Source organism: Mus musculus, chromosome 9 (genome assembly GCF_000001635.26).
Source record: "Mus musculus strain C57BL/6J chromosome 9, GRCm38.p6 C57BL/6J".
In the NCBI taxonomy this organism is placed as follows: Eukaryota; Metazoa; Chordata; class Mammalia; order Rodentia; family Muridae; genus Mus; species Mus musculus.
This window is the reverse complement of record NC_000075.6, coordinates 67,840,316-67,856,834: the sequence shown is the minus strand read 5'-3', so window position 1 is coordinate 67,856,834 and position 16,519 is coordinate 67,840,316. Positions and strand designations below refer to the sequence as shown.

The following is a 16,519-nucleotide window of genomic DNA, read 5'->3' as shown; positions in this document are numbered from 1 at the left end:
GTCAAAACCACAGGCAACACTTCTTTAACGGGGAGCACTCAGAGAGTAGGGGAAGCACTCAGCAGAGTAGGGGGAGCACTCAGTCATTGCTGGTGGCACTGCAAACTTGTAGTCACTATGGAAGCTAGTATCGCTGTTCCTCAGGAAGATGGAATTGATCTACCTCAAGATCCAGCCATAACACTCTTGGGCATCTACCCAAAGGACTCTTCATCCTAGCACAAGGACACTTGCTCAGCCATGTTCATTGCTGTTCTACTCACAATAGCCAGGAATTGGGAAAAACCTAAATAACCTTCAACAGAAGAATGGGTAAGGAAAATCGGTTACATTACAAAAGAAGAATGGTACTTAGCCACTGAAAAGAAAGAAAGAAAGAAAGAAAGAAAGAAAGAAAGAAAGAAAGAAAGAAAGAAAGAAAGAAAGAAAGGGAAAGGAAAGGAAAGGAAAGGAAAGGAAAGGAAAGGAAAGGAAAGGAAGGAAAAGAAAAGAAGAGAAACGAAACCATGAAATTCCCAAGTAATTCAATGAAACCAGAAAAAACAATCATCCTGGGTGAGATATTCCAGACCCAGAAAGACAAATATGACATGCATTCATTTATATGTGGACATCAGCTGTTAAGTCAGTGGTAGCCAAGTTTCAATCTGAGGTTAGGTATAGGTTAGGTATAGACTAAGGGACTAGGGGGACAAATAGATCTCATTAGGAGAGGGAAATAAAACAGATAGTTCTAGATGGATGCAGAAGACTGATATGGAAGGATAAAGTAAGGAGGGAGAGGGAAGAGGGAAATGAGGGAGAGAATACACGGAGAGACAGCTAAAACAAAGGGCCACTAAATAGGCATTACATTATGGAAACCAAACACAGTAGTAGCTTCCATATATATATAATATAAGAAATTTTATATATATATATATATATATATATATATATATATATATACATACATATATACACATATATTATACGCCTATCTAAATGAAACTGTCAAATAATGGAGGAGACAAACCTCAACTGGCCATCACAAATGGAGTTTCTGGTACCGAGATTGGGTTACACCTAATTGAGTTGTTGGCCAAAGTGATCCCAGGGGAATCCCTAAACAACCCAGGCTATTGCCAAAACTACCAATTACTCTGTACAAACGGATGGCAAGTCCCCATTACTAAAGACAACACCTACACAACTCATTAAGTATAGAGATGTTGAGTTGGTCTCTACTTAGAGCCTTCACTCCTATATTTTAGAGTCTTTGGTACAGGAAGGTAGTCTGCATACTCCCAAAGGAGAAACATAAATACAAACCCACCCTCAAACCTTTTTATCTACAATGCTATCCTGTCTGCAAGATATGCTAGGGCAATAGTGGCACAAAGCTTGTGGGAGTAAGCAACCAACATCTTATTTGACTTAGGGCACACTCCATAAGATGGAAACCATACCGGACATTTGGGGAAACAAACATGTGAGACTAGATAGCTCAGGGACCTAGGGGAAAAGCAAACACTACAGTTCTAGATGATGAGATGATGATGATGATGATAAATGTAGCAATCAAATGAATCCTAATGACATTCTGATATACTCATAGATCAGTGTCTTGCTCAGCCCTCAGAAAAGCTTCCTCCTGCAGTAGATGGGAACAAATATAGAGATTCACAGCTGCACGTTATACAGAGTGAGAGACCTTGGAATGCTTAGCCCTAAATGTGACACCTCCATCAAATCCCTTCCCTCAGGGCTCAAGTAACCCTAAGGAAGAGGTAGCCAGACAGAGTGTAAGAGCCAGATGGGATGGAAGGCATCACATGATCAAAGTTCATATGAACTCAGAGAGACTGAGGCAGCATGCACAGGGCCTGCACAGGTCTGCACCAGGTCCTCTGCATACGTAGCATAGATTACAGTTCAGTGTTCTCATGGGATTGCTGAGCGTGCTAATCAGTGGGTCTCTGATTCTTGTGTGTTCTCTTGGGTGCTTTTCCTTGTTTGTTTTGTCCAACTCAGACATGTTAACTTCTTTATATGTTATATTATGTCATTATATTATATTAATATATTATTATCCTTTAGAAGCTTGTTTATCTTCTCATGAGAAACAGAAAGAGAGTAGACTCAGGTAGAAGGGGAGGTGGGGAAGAACTGGTGGTTTAGAGGAAGGGGAAATGGTAATAAGGATCTTCTATGTGAGAAAAAAAATCTATTTTCAATATAAGGGGGAGAAAGATGCTAAAATGGTAAAGGATAAAGCTAAAATTCAGCAGGATAGCAATGAAGAAAGTAAATTATGTAATCTAGCAGCAGGCTGTAGATGAGGAGTGGCTAAGTCATTAAGTCAAATTCTAAAGTGATAGTAACCCATCTGGAGCTGAACTTTAGACAGATCATTGATTAGATGGATGGATGGATGGATAATAGATAGATAGATGGATGGATAGATAGATAGATAGATAGATAGATAGATAGATAGATAATAAATAGGCAACAGATAAATGATAGATATAACAGGAAAAAACTCAAGTCACTTGAACTATTTGGGAGAGTTTTGTAGATAGAATTTCATATTGATGTCTCCAGCAGACATGTATGCTGAGTTATGAATAATGGATAAGAGTTTGGCTGCAAAGAAGGAGACTTCGTACTTACCAAGGCACATAGTCCATACCACACTGCTGCATAACACATCAAGTGAAGATGAGTGAGCAAACAGGAGGGGCATGAGCTTCATTTAAGTCTACTGAACAGAGTTTTAAAACTGTATGGCTTTCACAAATATAAAGAGACTGCACAGGAAGCCGGACTATCACTTTGGAAATGGAGGTGTTTTATGTAGGAAAGCCAAAGCCCAGAGGTCACAACTACAGCTCTAATGTCATTCCACTTTAGAGTAATTCTCTAGCTCCTTGGTTTTTTAAAGTAGATATGTATTATATATGACGCACATTAGGCTTAGAACTCTGAAATTAATATAAGACAAAAAATTCCCACGTTTCTGGTGAAGCCAAGAAGACTTCTCGGGTTAAACAGTACAGGCAAAATGAACTCTATAGAGAGAGAACTAAGCAACTGGATGTAGAGTGAAGTACTCACCAATCTGGCCAGCCTTGACTTTGAAAGGAACGTCCAATTCACTCTTCAGAAGGAAGACAAAAATTAAAGGTCATCTTTACACAGGCCCCAAATCCCTTGTGCACATCAATGATAGAGCTGAGTAACTCATAGCTATGATTGCTTCCCTAAATGGTAGGTTTGCATAAAGAAGTTCCAAAGAAGCAAAATTATAAACAGGAAAAACAGAAAACAGTTCATAAGGAAAGTAATTACATAAACTGGTTATTTTAATAACTGAAACAGATGGACACTGTTTACCTGAAATACAAGAAGAAGAAAAGAACAGAGTCTGTACACGTAAGTCAGATGAAAACAATCACTGAATAATTCTCAGATAATATTTAGCAAATGAGTAAACAAAGCCCCCTGGAAAGGAAGGCTCTAACATGCTATTTACCAAACTAGCATTCCTCTTCAATAAATGACACATACCAACAAACAGTAATAAATTTTGCCTTATCTGTGCTCCATGGTACTAAACCATAACTCTCATTCATAACAATTTCAAATCTCCAGAATTACTAAACTTTAACCAGACAGCACTGAGTTCCTATTAGGTATTATTTAGCTGCGATGTCACTTAAGAAGTTTTATTCCTCACACTTTAGATTACTGCATGTGCTTGGGGGGCGGGGGAAGCAGATGTCAGTTTTGCATACCAGGTTAAAATGTATCCTCACTGGGTGGAGGGTGAGCACTGCTTGGCTGCTTGGCTTTTAGCTCAAAGGCAAATGATACAAACTCCTCACTAAAGCTGATGGGTAAGTCCCCCCTTACACCTTACTATTCCCTCAGGACTCTATGGCTAACAACGTCACCGCACTGCTCCAGTGGTAGCCTAGGTCATTGATTACCACCAAATGCTAATTTGCCTGGAAAATGCATAAAGATAATTTTGAAGAAAAATATGTCTATAAGAGAAACAGAGACAACAAAGCTATATAGTCAAATTAGGTCATGGACTGAATCCCATTTTGAAAAAAAAAATTGATCATTAAATGGAAAACTGTAGATCTTTAATCTCATGATTTCCAATGACAAATAGTTAAATAAAGAACCCAACTTGGAGTGACTCAGTCACTTTATCTGGTACCTGGTACAGATGTCTAGTAACCAAACGTTTCTAAGAGCTTGCCAAATTAGCTGAGTTATTAAGCATAATTTAAAAAATAATAACCCTTACCAGAGCATTTTCTTTTATCTGCAGATTATCCAAAGCCACATTACCTGTTTAAAAAAAGGGGGGGGAGACAAGAAATGTAACATTAATACGGCCATTATTATAACATGTTACATCTATCAAACACTAAGGATGCAATGCTAAGAACACAGATGGAAGAAATCTGTGAGAACTCAAGGTCCAGCAGGAGGCAGAGGCCGGAACATACCTGCATTACAGAACAAAACAAAGAGGGACATGGAAAAATGTTTGCAGACTAGCGTTTTCTAAAAGGCTACATACCATCCAGACTTTTTTGTTTGTTTGTTTTTTGTTGTTGTTGTTGTTTTTGTTTCTTTTCGAGACAGGGTTTCTCTGTTTAGCCCTGGCTGTCCTGAAACTCACTTCGTAGACCAGGCTGGCCTCGAACTCAGAAATCCTCCTGCCTCTGCCTCCCGAGTGCTGGGATTAAAGGTGTGTGCCACCACCGCCTGGCTCAGACTTTTTAAATAACTTTTTAAAACTATATATGCATGTGTATATTCATAACACCAACAAACAGCTGCCAAATATAAGCTATGACAGCACAATGCCTCTTCTACAAACAGTATGTGTTTCCTGTGTATATGCAATTGTTTCTAAAGCACACTGTTGAAAGTTAACAAGAAAGCCAGGGAAGCAATAAGAAAGCCCTGGGAAGGGGCAGAAAATATTACAGCTTTGTACATAGAAAGAAGGAACAAATACAACTGTTTGGCAGCCTCTACAGTGCAGCTGGATAGAACCTAAAATCTGAAAAAACAGGCATGGCGGGCAGTGTATACCTGTGACCACAGCACTTGGGAGGCTAAGTCTGAGAGACATTAGTTTGAGAACAGGTGAATTCCAAGCCACCCTGGTCTATACAGAAATACCTCTCCCAAAAAACATGCACACATACATATATATCTACCTAAAATAAGCCAATAACTTCAGTGTCAAACAGGGGCCATCACAGTAAAGACAAATTCTGAAACCAGAATAGAAAGGATGGCACTACTACAAACATAAAAATCATAAGGTAATCCTAGAAGACTGACATGCATTCAGTATTTGGAGGAATCCTGTGTGTGTGTGTGTGTGTGTGTGTGTGTGTGTGTGTGTGTGTGTGTGTGTTCCGCATGCATGTCTATGCACCACACACAGTGTCTATGGAGGCCATAAGAGGGCGCCAAATCCACTAAAAGTGGAGTTACAGGCAGTTGTGAGCTGGCATGTGGATGCTGGATACAGAACTCTTGCAAGAGCAGCCACAAAGCCCTTAACCTCGCCCCACAGAGCCGTTCTGAAGAATCATAACCTCTAAGGTTACAGAAGTACTGAGATGGCTTTGCATTTAACTATATACTGATGTCTTATACAGATTACTACTGAGCCCCCTATTCGAGTCAACAAAAGAAATTTGCACACAACACTTATTTTCAGTCATGCAAAGCAGTTTAACAAGCTCTATGGACAGCACAGACCCCAAAGCTGCTCATGAGCTCTGAGACTCGGTGAGTGGGGTCACTGTCACCAGGAGTACTCAGATCATCCACACTAAAAATGGCATCTTCACAATCACTAAGACAGTAGCATGTGTGTATCAGACAAATGTGACCATTAACTAAAGTAAATCACTAGCAATCACTCAAAATAGCAAGTGGGTGAGTACAACATGAGAGATTTTACCATTAAGTAAAGAGAGACCTCTAGGGATGGAGAAATGGCTCAAGAGTTAAGCGTACTGGCTATTCTTCCAGAAGACCCAGGCTCCATTTTCAAACCCCACATAGGCTTCATATAACTTTCAGTAACTCTAGTTGCAAGGGATCCAATGCCTTCTTCTAACCACAGCAGGTGTCAGGCATGCACATGATGCAGAAACATATATGAATGTGTACATCTTTCTAAAAATGGGGCTGTTTCTACTGCAGTAAACTGTGGTTCCACAATGAAGTAACAGGTATCAGTTGATCACTGCCAATGTGGCAAACAAAGTTTAAAGTGTATTTTACAACCTTACAGAATATTGAAAGTGATGATCACTGTTGGTGAGACAAATGTGACTTTTTATTAACTGTTTTCATTATTTTCCAGTTTTTATAATTATCAGGTATTACTTTTAATTGAAATCATGACACAAAATAAGGGAAAAAGAAGAAATAAAAAGTAAAACAATGAAATTCTGAAGTTAATTTGGCTCAGCATTTGGATATGAACCCTTTCCATACCCAACACCTATTTTACTTTCAGACACATAAAACTAACAAAGAACAGCGAGGTCTGTTCACACTTCCTGGATAAATGACATAAAGGGTAGCCATAGCAATATCATTTTGTAGCTATTTGCACTAAGGGAGGGGCCCCCAGTCCAGTAAAAAAGAGAGGGAGGGAAATTAGCAGCTTGCAGATTAGCAGAGGCCCAGGGAATGGGGGAAAGTGCATTCATCCCTCAGCCAGGAGACTGTGGCCTGGCTAGGTGAGGCACCAGCCTACTCGCTGACGCAATGCATGCTGTTCAGCCAGGCACAGGTACATGTGTCCCAGTTCATGGTCTAAGAATGCAGAAACTTCCATTTAAATCATCTGTAAGACTGAGACATAGCAACCTAAAAATCAACCATTTCATACTGAACTGGGTACTGGAAAAAAAAGTATCCTAAAAAAGATGGCGTTATCCTTCCAGAAACAGTCATCCCAAACACACAGAAGTAACCCTCCTATTTAGCTAGCTCACCAGAGATAAGAACACTTAAGGGTCACAGGAGGAAAAATCAAAGAATCAATAATCGTGTCTTATCTTAAAAATAAAGAAAAGAAACAAGGTCAGGAGGATGAATGACGGGAGGGAGACACGCTATGCTCTGCCAGCAAGGAAAACACGAGGCCAGGCTTGTCATCAGGTGGCGCTTAACCTCAAGTCCACAGACATCGCGGAGACAGGCAGGTAAGGAGCTCTGACGTGACCTCTGGTGCAGACTGGCAGGGCTGAAGGGTCTGGGTGAGGAGTGTGGTGCAGGAGTCCAGCTTTGAAGGAGACCTCACTCACTGCTCACGAGGAAGCTATGGAAATCTTACTTTGAGCTCACAGTGCGGAAAGTTACACAGAGAGCTTCGGCGTTAAGGGTATCTCAACATGGTGAGCCTGAATCAGAATGCATGAAATAATCTGTGCTAATGAATTAAAGATAGAAATGAAAGCAAGCCCACTAAACTAGCAAGTTACACCATCTTTAAAAAAAAAAGAAAAGAAAAGAAAGAAAAGAAAAAAGAAAAAGAAACAGTTGGGAAGAGAGCCCCTTGGTCTTGTACAGGGGAACACCAGGGCCAACAAGTGGGAGTGGGTGGATGGGGGAAGGGTATAGGGGACTTTCGGGATAGCATTTGAAATGTAAATTTAGAAAATACCTAATAAAAAATTGGAAAAAGTTAAAGAAAGAAAGAAAGGAAGGAAGGAAGGAAGGAAGGAAGGAAGGAAGGAAGGAAGGAAGAAAGAAAGAAAGAAAGAAAGAAAGAAAGAAAGAAAGAAAGAAAGAAAGAAAGAAAGAAAGAGTGGTTAAGTTAGAAGAGACAACCAAGGGGCTGGAGAGGTGGCTCAGTGGTTAAAGAACACTTGCTGCTCTTGCAGAGGACCCAAGTTCAGTTACCAGCACCCACTCTGGGCAGCTCACAGTCACCCAGCCCCAATGGGATCCAATGCCCCGTTCTGGCCTCCTGGCCTCTTCGGGTATCAGGTGCACAAACAGTGCACATACATACATGCAAACACTCCATTTGGTTGTGTTTGTTTGTTTTTTAATCAACTGGAACTGTCATAACACAGGACAGGCTTGCCTAAGTTCTAAATCCAAGAAAAGCTTGTATACATGTATTCATCTACCAAATAAACACAGGAAACACTGTTGCTCCATGTTTGGTGATTCAGGCCTGTTCTCCCAGCAGTCATTCATGAGGTGGAGGCTGGAGGATCGGGCACCTAAGCTAGCTTGTGCTACCCTCAGCTACACAGGGAGTTTAAATACTGTCTCAAAAAGAAAAATGAAACTAGTGCTGATACGAAATAATTTCAACCAGAAACAATCTCTCCGCGATCTCACTGAGGCTTGCTTGAGCTGCATCTCCCCAGGGTAGTTTAAGTTTACCTAAATCCACGGCACAATTATGACCTCCTTACCAGTGTCCCTCGTCACTGGTGCTCAGGAAACACTTGCTTAATTGCCTTAGGACGCACAGAGCTCCGGGGCAGAAACAACTACTATGAGGCCTTCAATTAATATTTCAAAAAGTATGTTCAGATGTGCTACATGACTGGATCCCCCACAGTCTCACAGCAGGAGGCAGGTAGCACGCACCTATCAAGAAAGAGAAACTGAAGGTATCTGGAGGTTAAACAAACGGCCTATGAAAACATGGCAATATACACGTGGAAAGGCCACCACTCAGTCTTCTGACACTCAACACTATGTCCAACACACCGTGCTCTCTTCTAGACAATGGGGCAGAACAGGTAAAGGGCTCGATCCCACCGAATAAATCTACTTCCATTACCACACAATAGTCAGAGAGGCCGGTTGGTGCTATGCTGGTTTTTAAGGTTATATAAAATCTAAAAATGAGTGGGTTGCATAGAGTCAGAGGATTACATCAGGAGCACCAGAAGGGGTAATTCCTCAGGGACATGGGAGGAGGCACTGCAGATGGCCATGCTAGACCTTTTCTCTACAAACAGTTCCTAAGCTGCATGCCAGCAGTGCTCCAGGAGCACACAACGCTCACTGCCAGCCCTCTCTGCACTATCGCATGGAGCAGCTGGCATTCAAGCTGAATGGGTAGTTTCTCCAAGGTTAGACAGTAATTAATAGTGCCACTGTAGCTACTGACTCCCTGGTCAGTTCTTAATAGAAACCATAAAGATTAATCCAAACAATGGTACAACAATGACAACAACAAATGACCAACAAATAAAAGCACCAGACCCTAAACACGGCCAAAACCAGTGACAAACGCCTATGCAGTGCTGTGATGCAAGGTTTCTCAGATCTGGTTCTAGCGAAAGTATCCACCATCTTCTTCCCTTGTATCAAATGTATCAAAAGCTCTTCCCAACCACCGAGCAGCCTGCAAAAGTACGAACCGGTTTACTGTAATGACTCATGTTTTCACAGACACCCAAGAAAATATTGTACCAATTCCTTCCAAATGAATTGAACTATCCGACTCCAAACCAAACCAATCCAGATTGTTTCGGTTGGGAGATTGCTACGCAGCAAAAAGGAAGTAACCGACTCTTACTTTCCAGCTTCCTGTTGAAAGAAGAAGTCTTGGCAGAGAAAGGCAGAAAGAAAGCTGCTCCGAAGTCATCAAGACTTTCTCCTTTCAAACACCACACACACAGAGCCTAAAACCCAAGGCATGGCTTCCCTGCAAGTGGTTTCAAGGCACCAACTTCTGGCTGGACTTCTAGAAAAGGGGTGGATTTTTAACTAATGATGGTGCTATGTACATGCAAAGATGGGTGTACCCAGTTTAGCTTTCCAAACTCCGCTTTGGTATATTGTCCCACCTTGCTGGGAAATGGTTCAAATGCTTAACTTAATTCGGCACCCAAAAGCCACACTTCACCCTGAAAAGACACCCCGAGGGTCCCTGCCCCTAACTGGCTTTGATTGGTAATGAAGAATTGCTGTACAGCCAATGGCTGGGCAAGGAGATGGGAGGCGAGGCAGGGACTTTTAGGATTTTTAGATGGCAGGGGGAAAAGGGACTGACTGAGGGAGAAGAACAGGAGGATCGCCATGATGGGAAAGCAAAGAGAGCAGACTTAAAGGCCTGCCCACATGTAAGATTCCAGGAAAGTGGCCCTAGAAGCCATTACCCCAACTGGGTCTAGGGTAGCAGAGATGAAATACAGATTTTAAAAGAATGTTAACTCAGGAATACCACGGGGGGGGGGGGTGCACTAGCTGTGGGGAGGTTTAGAAGTGCCCAGCCATTGAGCAAGTTAGGCATATCGAAATTAGCTGGCGTGTATGTCACTTCTCCTAGAATCCCGAGAGCTCTGGCAGATGACTAGGGACTCAACCACCTGCCAGGAGGGAGCTTGTAAAAAGAAAAAAAAAATCCTTCTGGGGATGAGGACTTGATGGCTCAGTGGTCAAGAGCACTCCCTGCTCTCACAGAGGACCCAAGTTCAGTTCCCAGCTCCCACATGGTGGCTCACAACCATTCCTAACTCAAAAAAAAAAAAAAAAAAAAAAAAAAATCAGATACCCTCTTCTGGCCTCCACGGGCACTGCAAGAACATGGTGCATACACATACCTACAGGTAAAGCACTCACATGAAATAAAATAAAATTATTTTTTAAAAAATACTCCCTCAGTGAGTAAATACTTAGACACTACAGTGTTTTATAAAATGTGGCTAAAGAAAGTAAACACAAATCACACAGGTGGTTTTCTTCTGTCATCCCCAGTCTGCCCCACCTGCCTCGTATAGATGTGGCTTCTTTACCGTGTGTATTCTGCGACTGGCTCTTCCCCATCAGTACAGATGGAAGGAGGAAGGACAGAGCTGTGCCTGGGCCAGCAAGCCTCACACTGGCTGCAGGCAGCCCAGCACCACTTCCCTAAGGAAGGGCTAAGGCTGCTCCCGGCTCCCTCAAACCACGGGTGCTTAAAGCCCAAGAAGACATGCTCACCCACATGCTCACCTCGTTCCTTTGCAGAGAAGAAACAGATGGCTTCCTGTCAGTGACTGCCAAAAGCCCTACACCTGGTGGAAGATGACTTCCTGCCCAATTTCCTCACCCTCTCTCTCCTTCTTTGTGCTGCTTTCTGCCAGCAAGACAAGCTGATCATCAGAAATCTAAAGTTCAAAACTTTTGGGTGCTGACATGTTGCCACAGACCCAATCTTGCATGGTACACTGCTTTGAAATGCAGCATGCTGGAAATAATTGTAAGGCTATGTGCATTATATGCATATGAAATACAACTGCATTTTATACTCACTTGGTTGTCATCCCCAAGAAATCACATTACACACTTATCAATATTCTAAGTTCTAAAAACACAAAATCCAGAATCTACAGCAATTCTAGTCCTCAGCATTGAGAATAAGAACTCCACCCATAGCTGTGGGCAGACAGGGAAGGGCCTCCGAGGGAAAGGACAGGAGCTGAAACTACACTCAGAGCCTGGCTTAAGGGGATGTCATCCTAACACACATGTCTAAGGTTCAGTCCGCTGGGTTAAGGGATGTGAAAGCCACAGAGTCCTGAATGGAAGCTGTTCCTGTTCCTCCACAGTAAAAAAAAAAAAAGCTTTGAAAAAATCAAATTGGCAGATTCTACATTGCAACACCACTTAACCCAAATTGCAAAAGATCTGACATTTCGACACACTGTTTTAGAGACATGTTACGCTTAAAACAATTATACCCTGGATACCTCTCAAACAGCCAGGGGCTGTTAATTTATCTGCTGGTTTGTGGGGATCAAAAGCCTAGGTAAACATTTTCATCTGGAAGCACCTGCCCACCAGGCACACGTCTGAGCCTTTGAAGGCTGTCCTACACACACTGTTACAGAAAACGTGAGCATTGTCAAGTATAAATTAATTGCAAAAGGTTTCCTTGCTTTTAAGAATTTGGAGGGAGGGTCAAAGATATCCACATGCAGGTATGGTGCTAGCAGATGCATGATGTCAGAGGAAACATGCTTCAGAAAATGCAACAGCGGGCTGACCCGCCCACCATTACCGTCCATCACTAACAATGACAGGAGTTCCATCACGGACACTTCCTGTTGTATTTCTCTTTACAGATTAGGAAACTGAGGCTTTGAGAAGGAAAACGTTTTCCTCTGGGATCCTGTAAGTAGTGAGCTGGGCCCTGTTTCTACAGCAGCAAGTTTTAAAAATGTATTTTGCCTAAACCACTTTCAAAAATACTTAAGAACTGTGTGGCATTAAATAATCTTTTAAGAATAAAATCCAAGCCAGGAGGTGGTAATACATGCCTTTTTATCCCAGTACTCAAAAGGCAGAGGCAGGAGGATCTCTGAGTTTGAGTCCAGCCTGGTCTAGAGTTCCAGGACAGACAGACAGACAGCGCTACACAGAGAAACCCTATTTCAAGAAGGAGAAGAAAGAGGAGAAGGAGAAGAAAAAGAAGAGGAGGAGGAAGAAGAAGTAGTAGTAGTTCCAAAAGATAGTCACAAAGTTTAAGAGCCCTTTATGTCCTCTCTGAATTATTATTATTATTATTATTGCCTTTCTTCTTCAGTTACAAAGGTTTGAAAAACTATTGCATTTGTATATATGGGGGATTGCCGTTGTGCCTGCACGTGAGGTCTGAGGACAACTTGCAGGAGTCAGTTCTCTCCTCCTATTAGGTGCATGGCAGGGACTGAACTCTGATAGTCAGGCTTGGCAGTAAGCATGCTCACCCCCTGAGCCTGCCATCCTGCTGGCCTTGCTCGTTCTTCAACTTAAAAGCAACTTCCAGAATATATATAACAAGACTAAACTTTCTAACAACTCGCTCCTTCTCCTCCTGGATGCCCATTACAGAGATTATGAGCCATCATGTGGTTGCTGGGAATTGAACTCATGATCTCTGGAAGAGCAGTTGGTGCTCTTAACCACTGAGCCATCTCTCCAGCCCTCACTCCTTCTTTTGCATGCTACACTTTTCTTCTTTATTGAGGCTTTCATTGTTTCGTTGTGTGGCTATTTCCTAGGCCCAACACAATGTTTTTCAGGTTATAGTAACACTATATTTTGACTCTCAAAACTCACATCAAAACAAAGATCATGCATGTTTGTGCATAAGATATATGTCAGTCATTTAAGATACCTGTTTGTCTTGTTAGAAATCTCTTAAGAGTAATGTACTCTCTCTAGATCCACTTTTACTCCCTAGTAAAAGCTGTTAACCCCCTAGGTCTCATTATATACAAGAGACAATCTCCATTTTCTCCTTAGGCCAGTTCAACTACTGTGCAGGGCTGGACAGCACTTCCTTACTGACTGTCCGTCTCTCACACTACCAGGTGGTTTCAGCAGTATTCCTAGAACCTACCTAACACACACCAGCAACCTCCTCAGTCAACAGCATTTCAAGCACTGCCAAACCACCCTCCTGACACTGAAATCAACTGCTTGGGGCTAGCCTAACACTCTAGTCCAAAGAACAAAAACAAAAAAAAACAAAAAACTACATATGTAAAACTTCTACAGGAAGAGTCCCCCCCCCCCATTCTAAAGTTTGGAACATGCAAAGGTTTAAAAAGGATTTTTTTAAAAAGCACTGACATATAAATTTTACCTGCTAACACACATGCAGCTTTCAAAAAGGACTGCATATCACTTTCAAATTTCCTTGAAAAGCTTTGTCAGCACCATGGATGCCTTATCAACGATTTCATTAATATCCCATCTGCTTCCTGACCCCATAAAGGTTAAGACCAGTTTCTCCAGCACTATTGTCTTGAGTAATAGTCAACTCAGACTCGTCTTTCTATTTTAAGGAGAATCGGATTAGAAGACCACGTGTTGAGCAATAACTACAAAGCACATGACATCCAGAAACCATTAGTTAAACTTTACAGGGCTGAGCTGTGAGCTGACAAAATGCAATCGCTGACTTGTTCCCAGGGCAGCTGGTGAAAGAAACCCATGTATCTGCTGCTCAGACACACTGCACAGTTAGGGCATACTACTGGCAGAATGTGTTATTCTAGAAATAAAATAAAATAAAATAAATAAAATAAAATAAAATAAAATGGAGCTGAGGGTATATATTAGCTCATTGCAGAATATCACTGGGCACCATCAAGGTCTGGACTTGAAGCCCTAGCACCACAAAGTAAGTTAAAGCAGAAAACAGGATAAAGAAAAGTCTCAGCCGGTCGTGGTGGCGCATGCCTTTAATCCCAGCACTCGGGAGGCAGAGGCAGATGGATCTCTGAGTTCGAGGCCAGCCTGGTCTAGAGTGTGAGTTCCAGGACAGCCAGGGCTACACAGAGAAACCCTGTCTCAAAAAAAAAAGAAAGAAAAGGAAAAAAAAAGAAAAGTCTCATTCCTAGATTTCACTAGAGACAATGAGGCGGGAGGTTCAACACAGCTCTGTAACCCTTAGATTCAGTGTGAATAAGCTCGAAATCTCCAGACTCTATTCACTGTCCAACGGTTTACAAACTGAACAGCCTCAGATGCTAACGTGTCCAACTCCAACCCTTAAAAGTGAGCACGATTTGGTAGTGAAGGAATCTTCAACCGTACCCATACATTTTATTTCTTTTTTAAAAGAACTAAAGTCAGGACCAGGCAACCAGTAAAACCCGAGGAGTGGTTAATGGGAATGTCATCTTGTCAGGTGTGATTCAAACTCCTCTGAACATACAATCGCTTTCTCTGTGGAAGCGGAAAGAAAAACCAAAGGTTTTTACTTACTTTTACTTTTACTGTAAATGGCTTGCCCAACACACTAGCAGGCCTAGAACTATAGGAGTTCTAGCTTAGAGTTCACGCTGACCTGAAGCACTCTTTTCAAAACCGTTTCACAAAGAATAACTGACATTACTGCGAGAATTCTAAAGAAACACTCGCCCTCTCTTTGTGCAGAAGGATCTGGATGCTCCTTTTAAAAACTTTTCCTTTTGTATTATGTAGCAGGGACGGGTACACAAAATGTGTATTTATGGAAAGAAACCTGTTTTAAAATAAAATAAATATGTGTTCCAATGTAATTCAGGAGACTAGTCATAATTCACATTGTCCAATAAAAATAGGGTGCCTCTCCCTAATCACCGATTTTAGGAGCCCAGAGTTTTGATAGACATAATGTGGAAATCCTTTGTAATTGCTCGTGCTAGGTATAGCGATAAGCAAGCCGAGCAGAGCGGATGGGAACAGCCTATGCCTTTTAGCTTCCTGATTATATTTCTTGTAACCTCATCATAAATTGACCTTGTAGTTGATGATGGGTCTGAATTTTAATAATGTATTTAACTCAAATCTAGTCAAATACCATTTCAACATGTAGCCAACATAAAATTTATTGAGATGCTAATTTTTTTTGGTCCTCCATTAGGAAAAATGCTTATCTTCAAAACCCAGAGTACTTTATACTCAGAGCAAGTAACCACATTTCAAGCACCTAACAGCTAGTTTCTCCATTGGCAAATGCCAACCTGACAGACCCAGCCTATACTTAAATCGCTGACAATTAAAAGTAGCTCCATCCATTTAAGTTGGATGTTATTTTTTTAATTTCCTCCCAAAGCTGACAAAATTCTCAAGCCTTATAGTAACTTAGTATATGAATACAAGCACACCCCCCCATACCCTCCAAACACCCAATCTGTTTTGGTATTCTACGGTGCTGAGGAGGCTCGAAGCACAAGTTCTGCCACTGAGATACACTCCCAAATCCAAGTTTACTGAAGAATGCAGAAGTAGGCTGCTTATCATAAGACTTTTCTACTCCTAATCGTCAGGATAATAACCTTAGCAGGTTTTCTCGAATTTGCATCCTAGCAGACAACCCTAATTAATCATGCCTCTGGCCAGTGGCTCGAATGTCTATTTCAAAACAAAAACAAAAACCTGCAGAGCCCTCTACCTAACTAGGAAGTGGGCAATGGTAGGAATCTCTGAGTTAAAAGTCCTAGGGGACAAGACATGCCTTTCTTCTCACTGTCACCCCTGCCCATCCTACCTCCCCGGGCTGGGAACCAGGAAGCCTGGTCCTGGGGCTATGAGATGCAAGGGGAGACAATCTGGCACCGTAGGGAGCATGAGCCACACTCTGACGTCCGCTGCTGAGGTAAATAATTACTTTTTTTTCCTTGTTTTATTCTGAGGCATTGATGGGGACTGCTAAGCAGCGCGCTGCCCCTGTGTGGCTACATCGACAGCAGGGGCAAGCCCAGCGAGGTCACGGGGTCCTCAGGCTCCCACACGCGCAGCCCCCTTTCCCACGCCGGTAGGCCGTGGCATCGCGCTTACCGCCCCAGATCCCCAGCTTTAGCTGGGACTTGTTCAGGTTCTCCACGTAGTCCCCTAGGAAGCGGTTCAGCAAGTCAGCGACCACCGACTCCAGCACCATGGCGGGGACCAGGAGGCGGGAGAGGGAGGAGCCGGAACGCAGCGCGCAGGGGAGGGCTGTGGCCGGCGCAGAGACTGACAGCTGCGGCCCGCCCCGCCCCGCCCCGCCCCG

At 42.4% G+C, this 16,519-nt stretch overlaps 1 protein-coding gene across 6 annotated transcripts in view; it reads right to left on the bottom strand.

Annotated features, from left to right (window-relative positions):
* The window catches only part of Vps13c (vacuolar protein sorting 13C), a 157,429-nt gene extending 140,910 nt beyond the window's left edge, over positions 1–16,519 (bottom strand). For 4 of the 6 annotated variants that reach the window (XR_379424.2, XR_001778932.2, XM_006511224.2 and 1 more), the window contains exons 1-3: positions 16,309–16,512; positions 4,301–4,344; positions 3,097–3,139 (exon numbers count right to left, since the gene is read on the bottom strand). Coding sequence is in view for 4 of the 6 variants with exons in the window: in XM_006511224.2 (XP_006511287.1) it covers positions 3,097–3,139; positions 4,301–4,344; positions 16,309–16,408 (187 nt within the window). In the remaining 2 variants the exon portion in view is untranslated. Of the gene's footprint in view, positions 1–3,096; positions 3,140–4,300; positions 4,345–16,308 lie in introns of all 6 variants that reach the window. The other 2 variants (XM_006511225.2, NM_177184.4) reach the window with 2 other exon arrangements.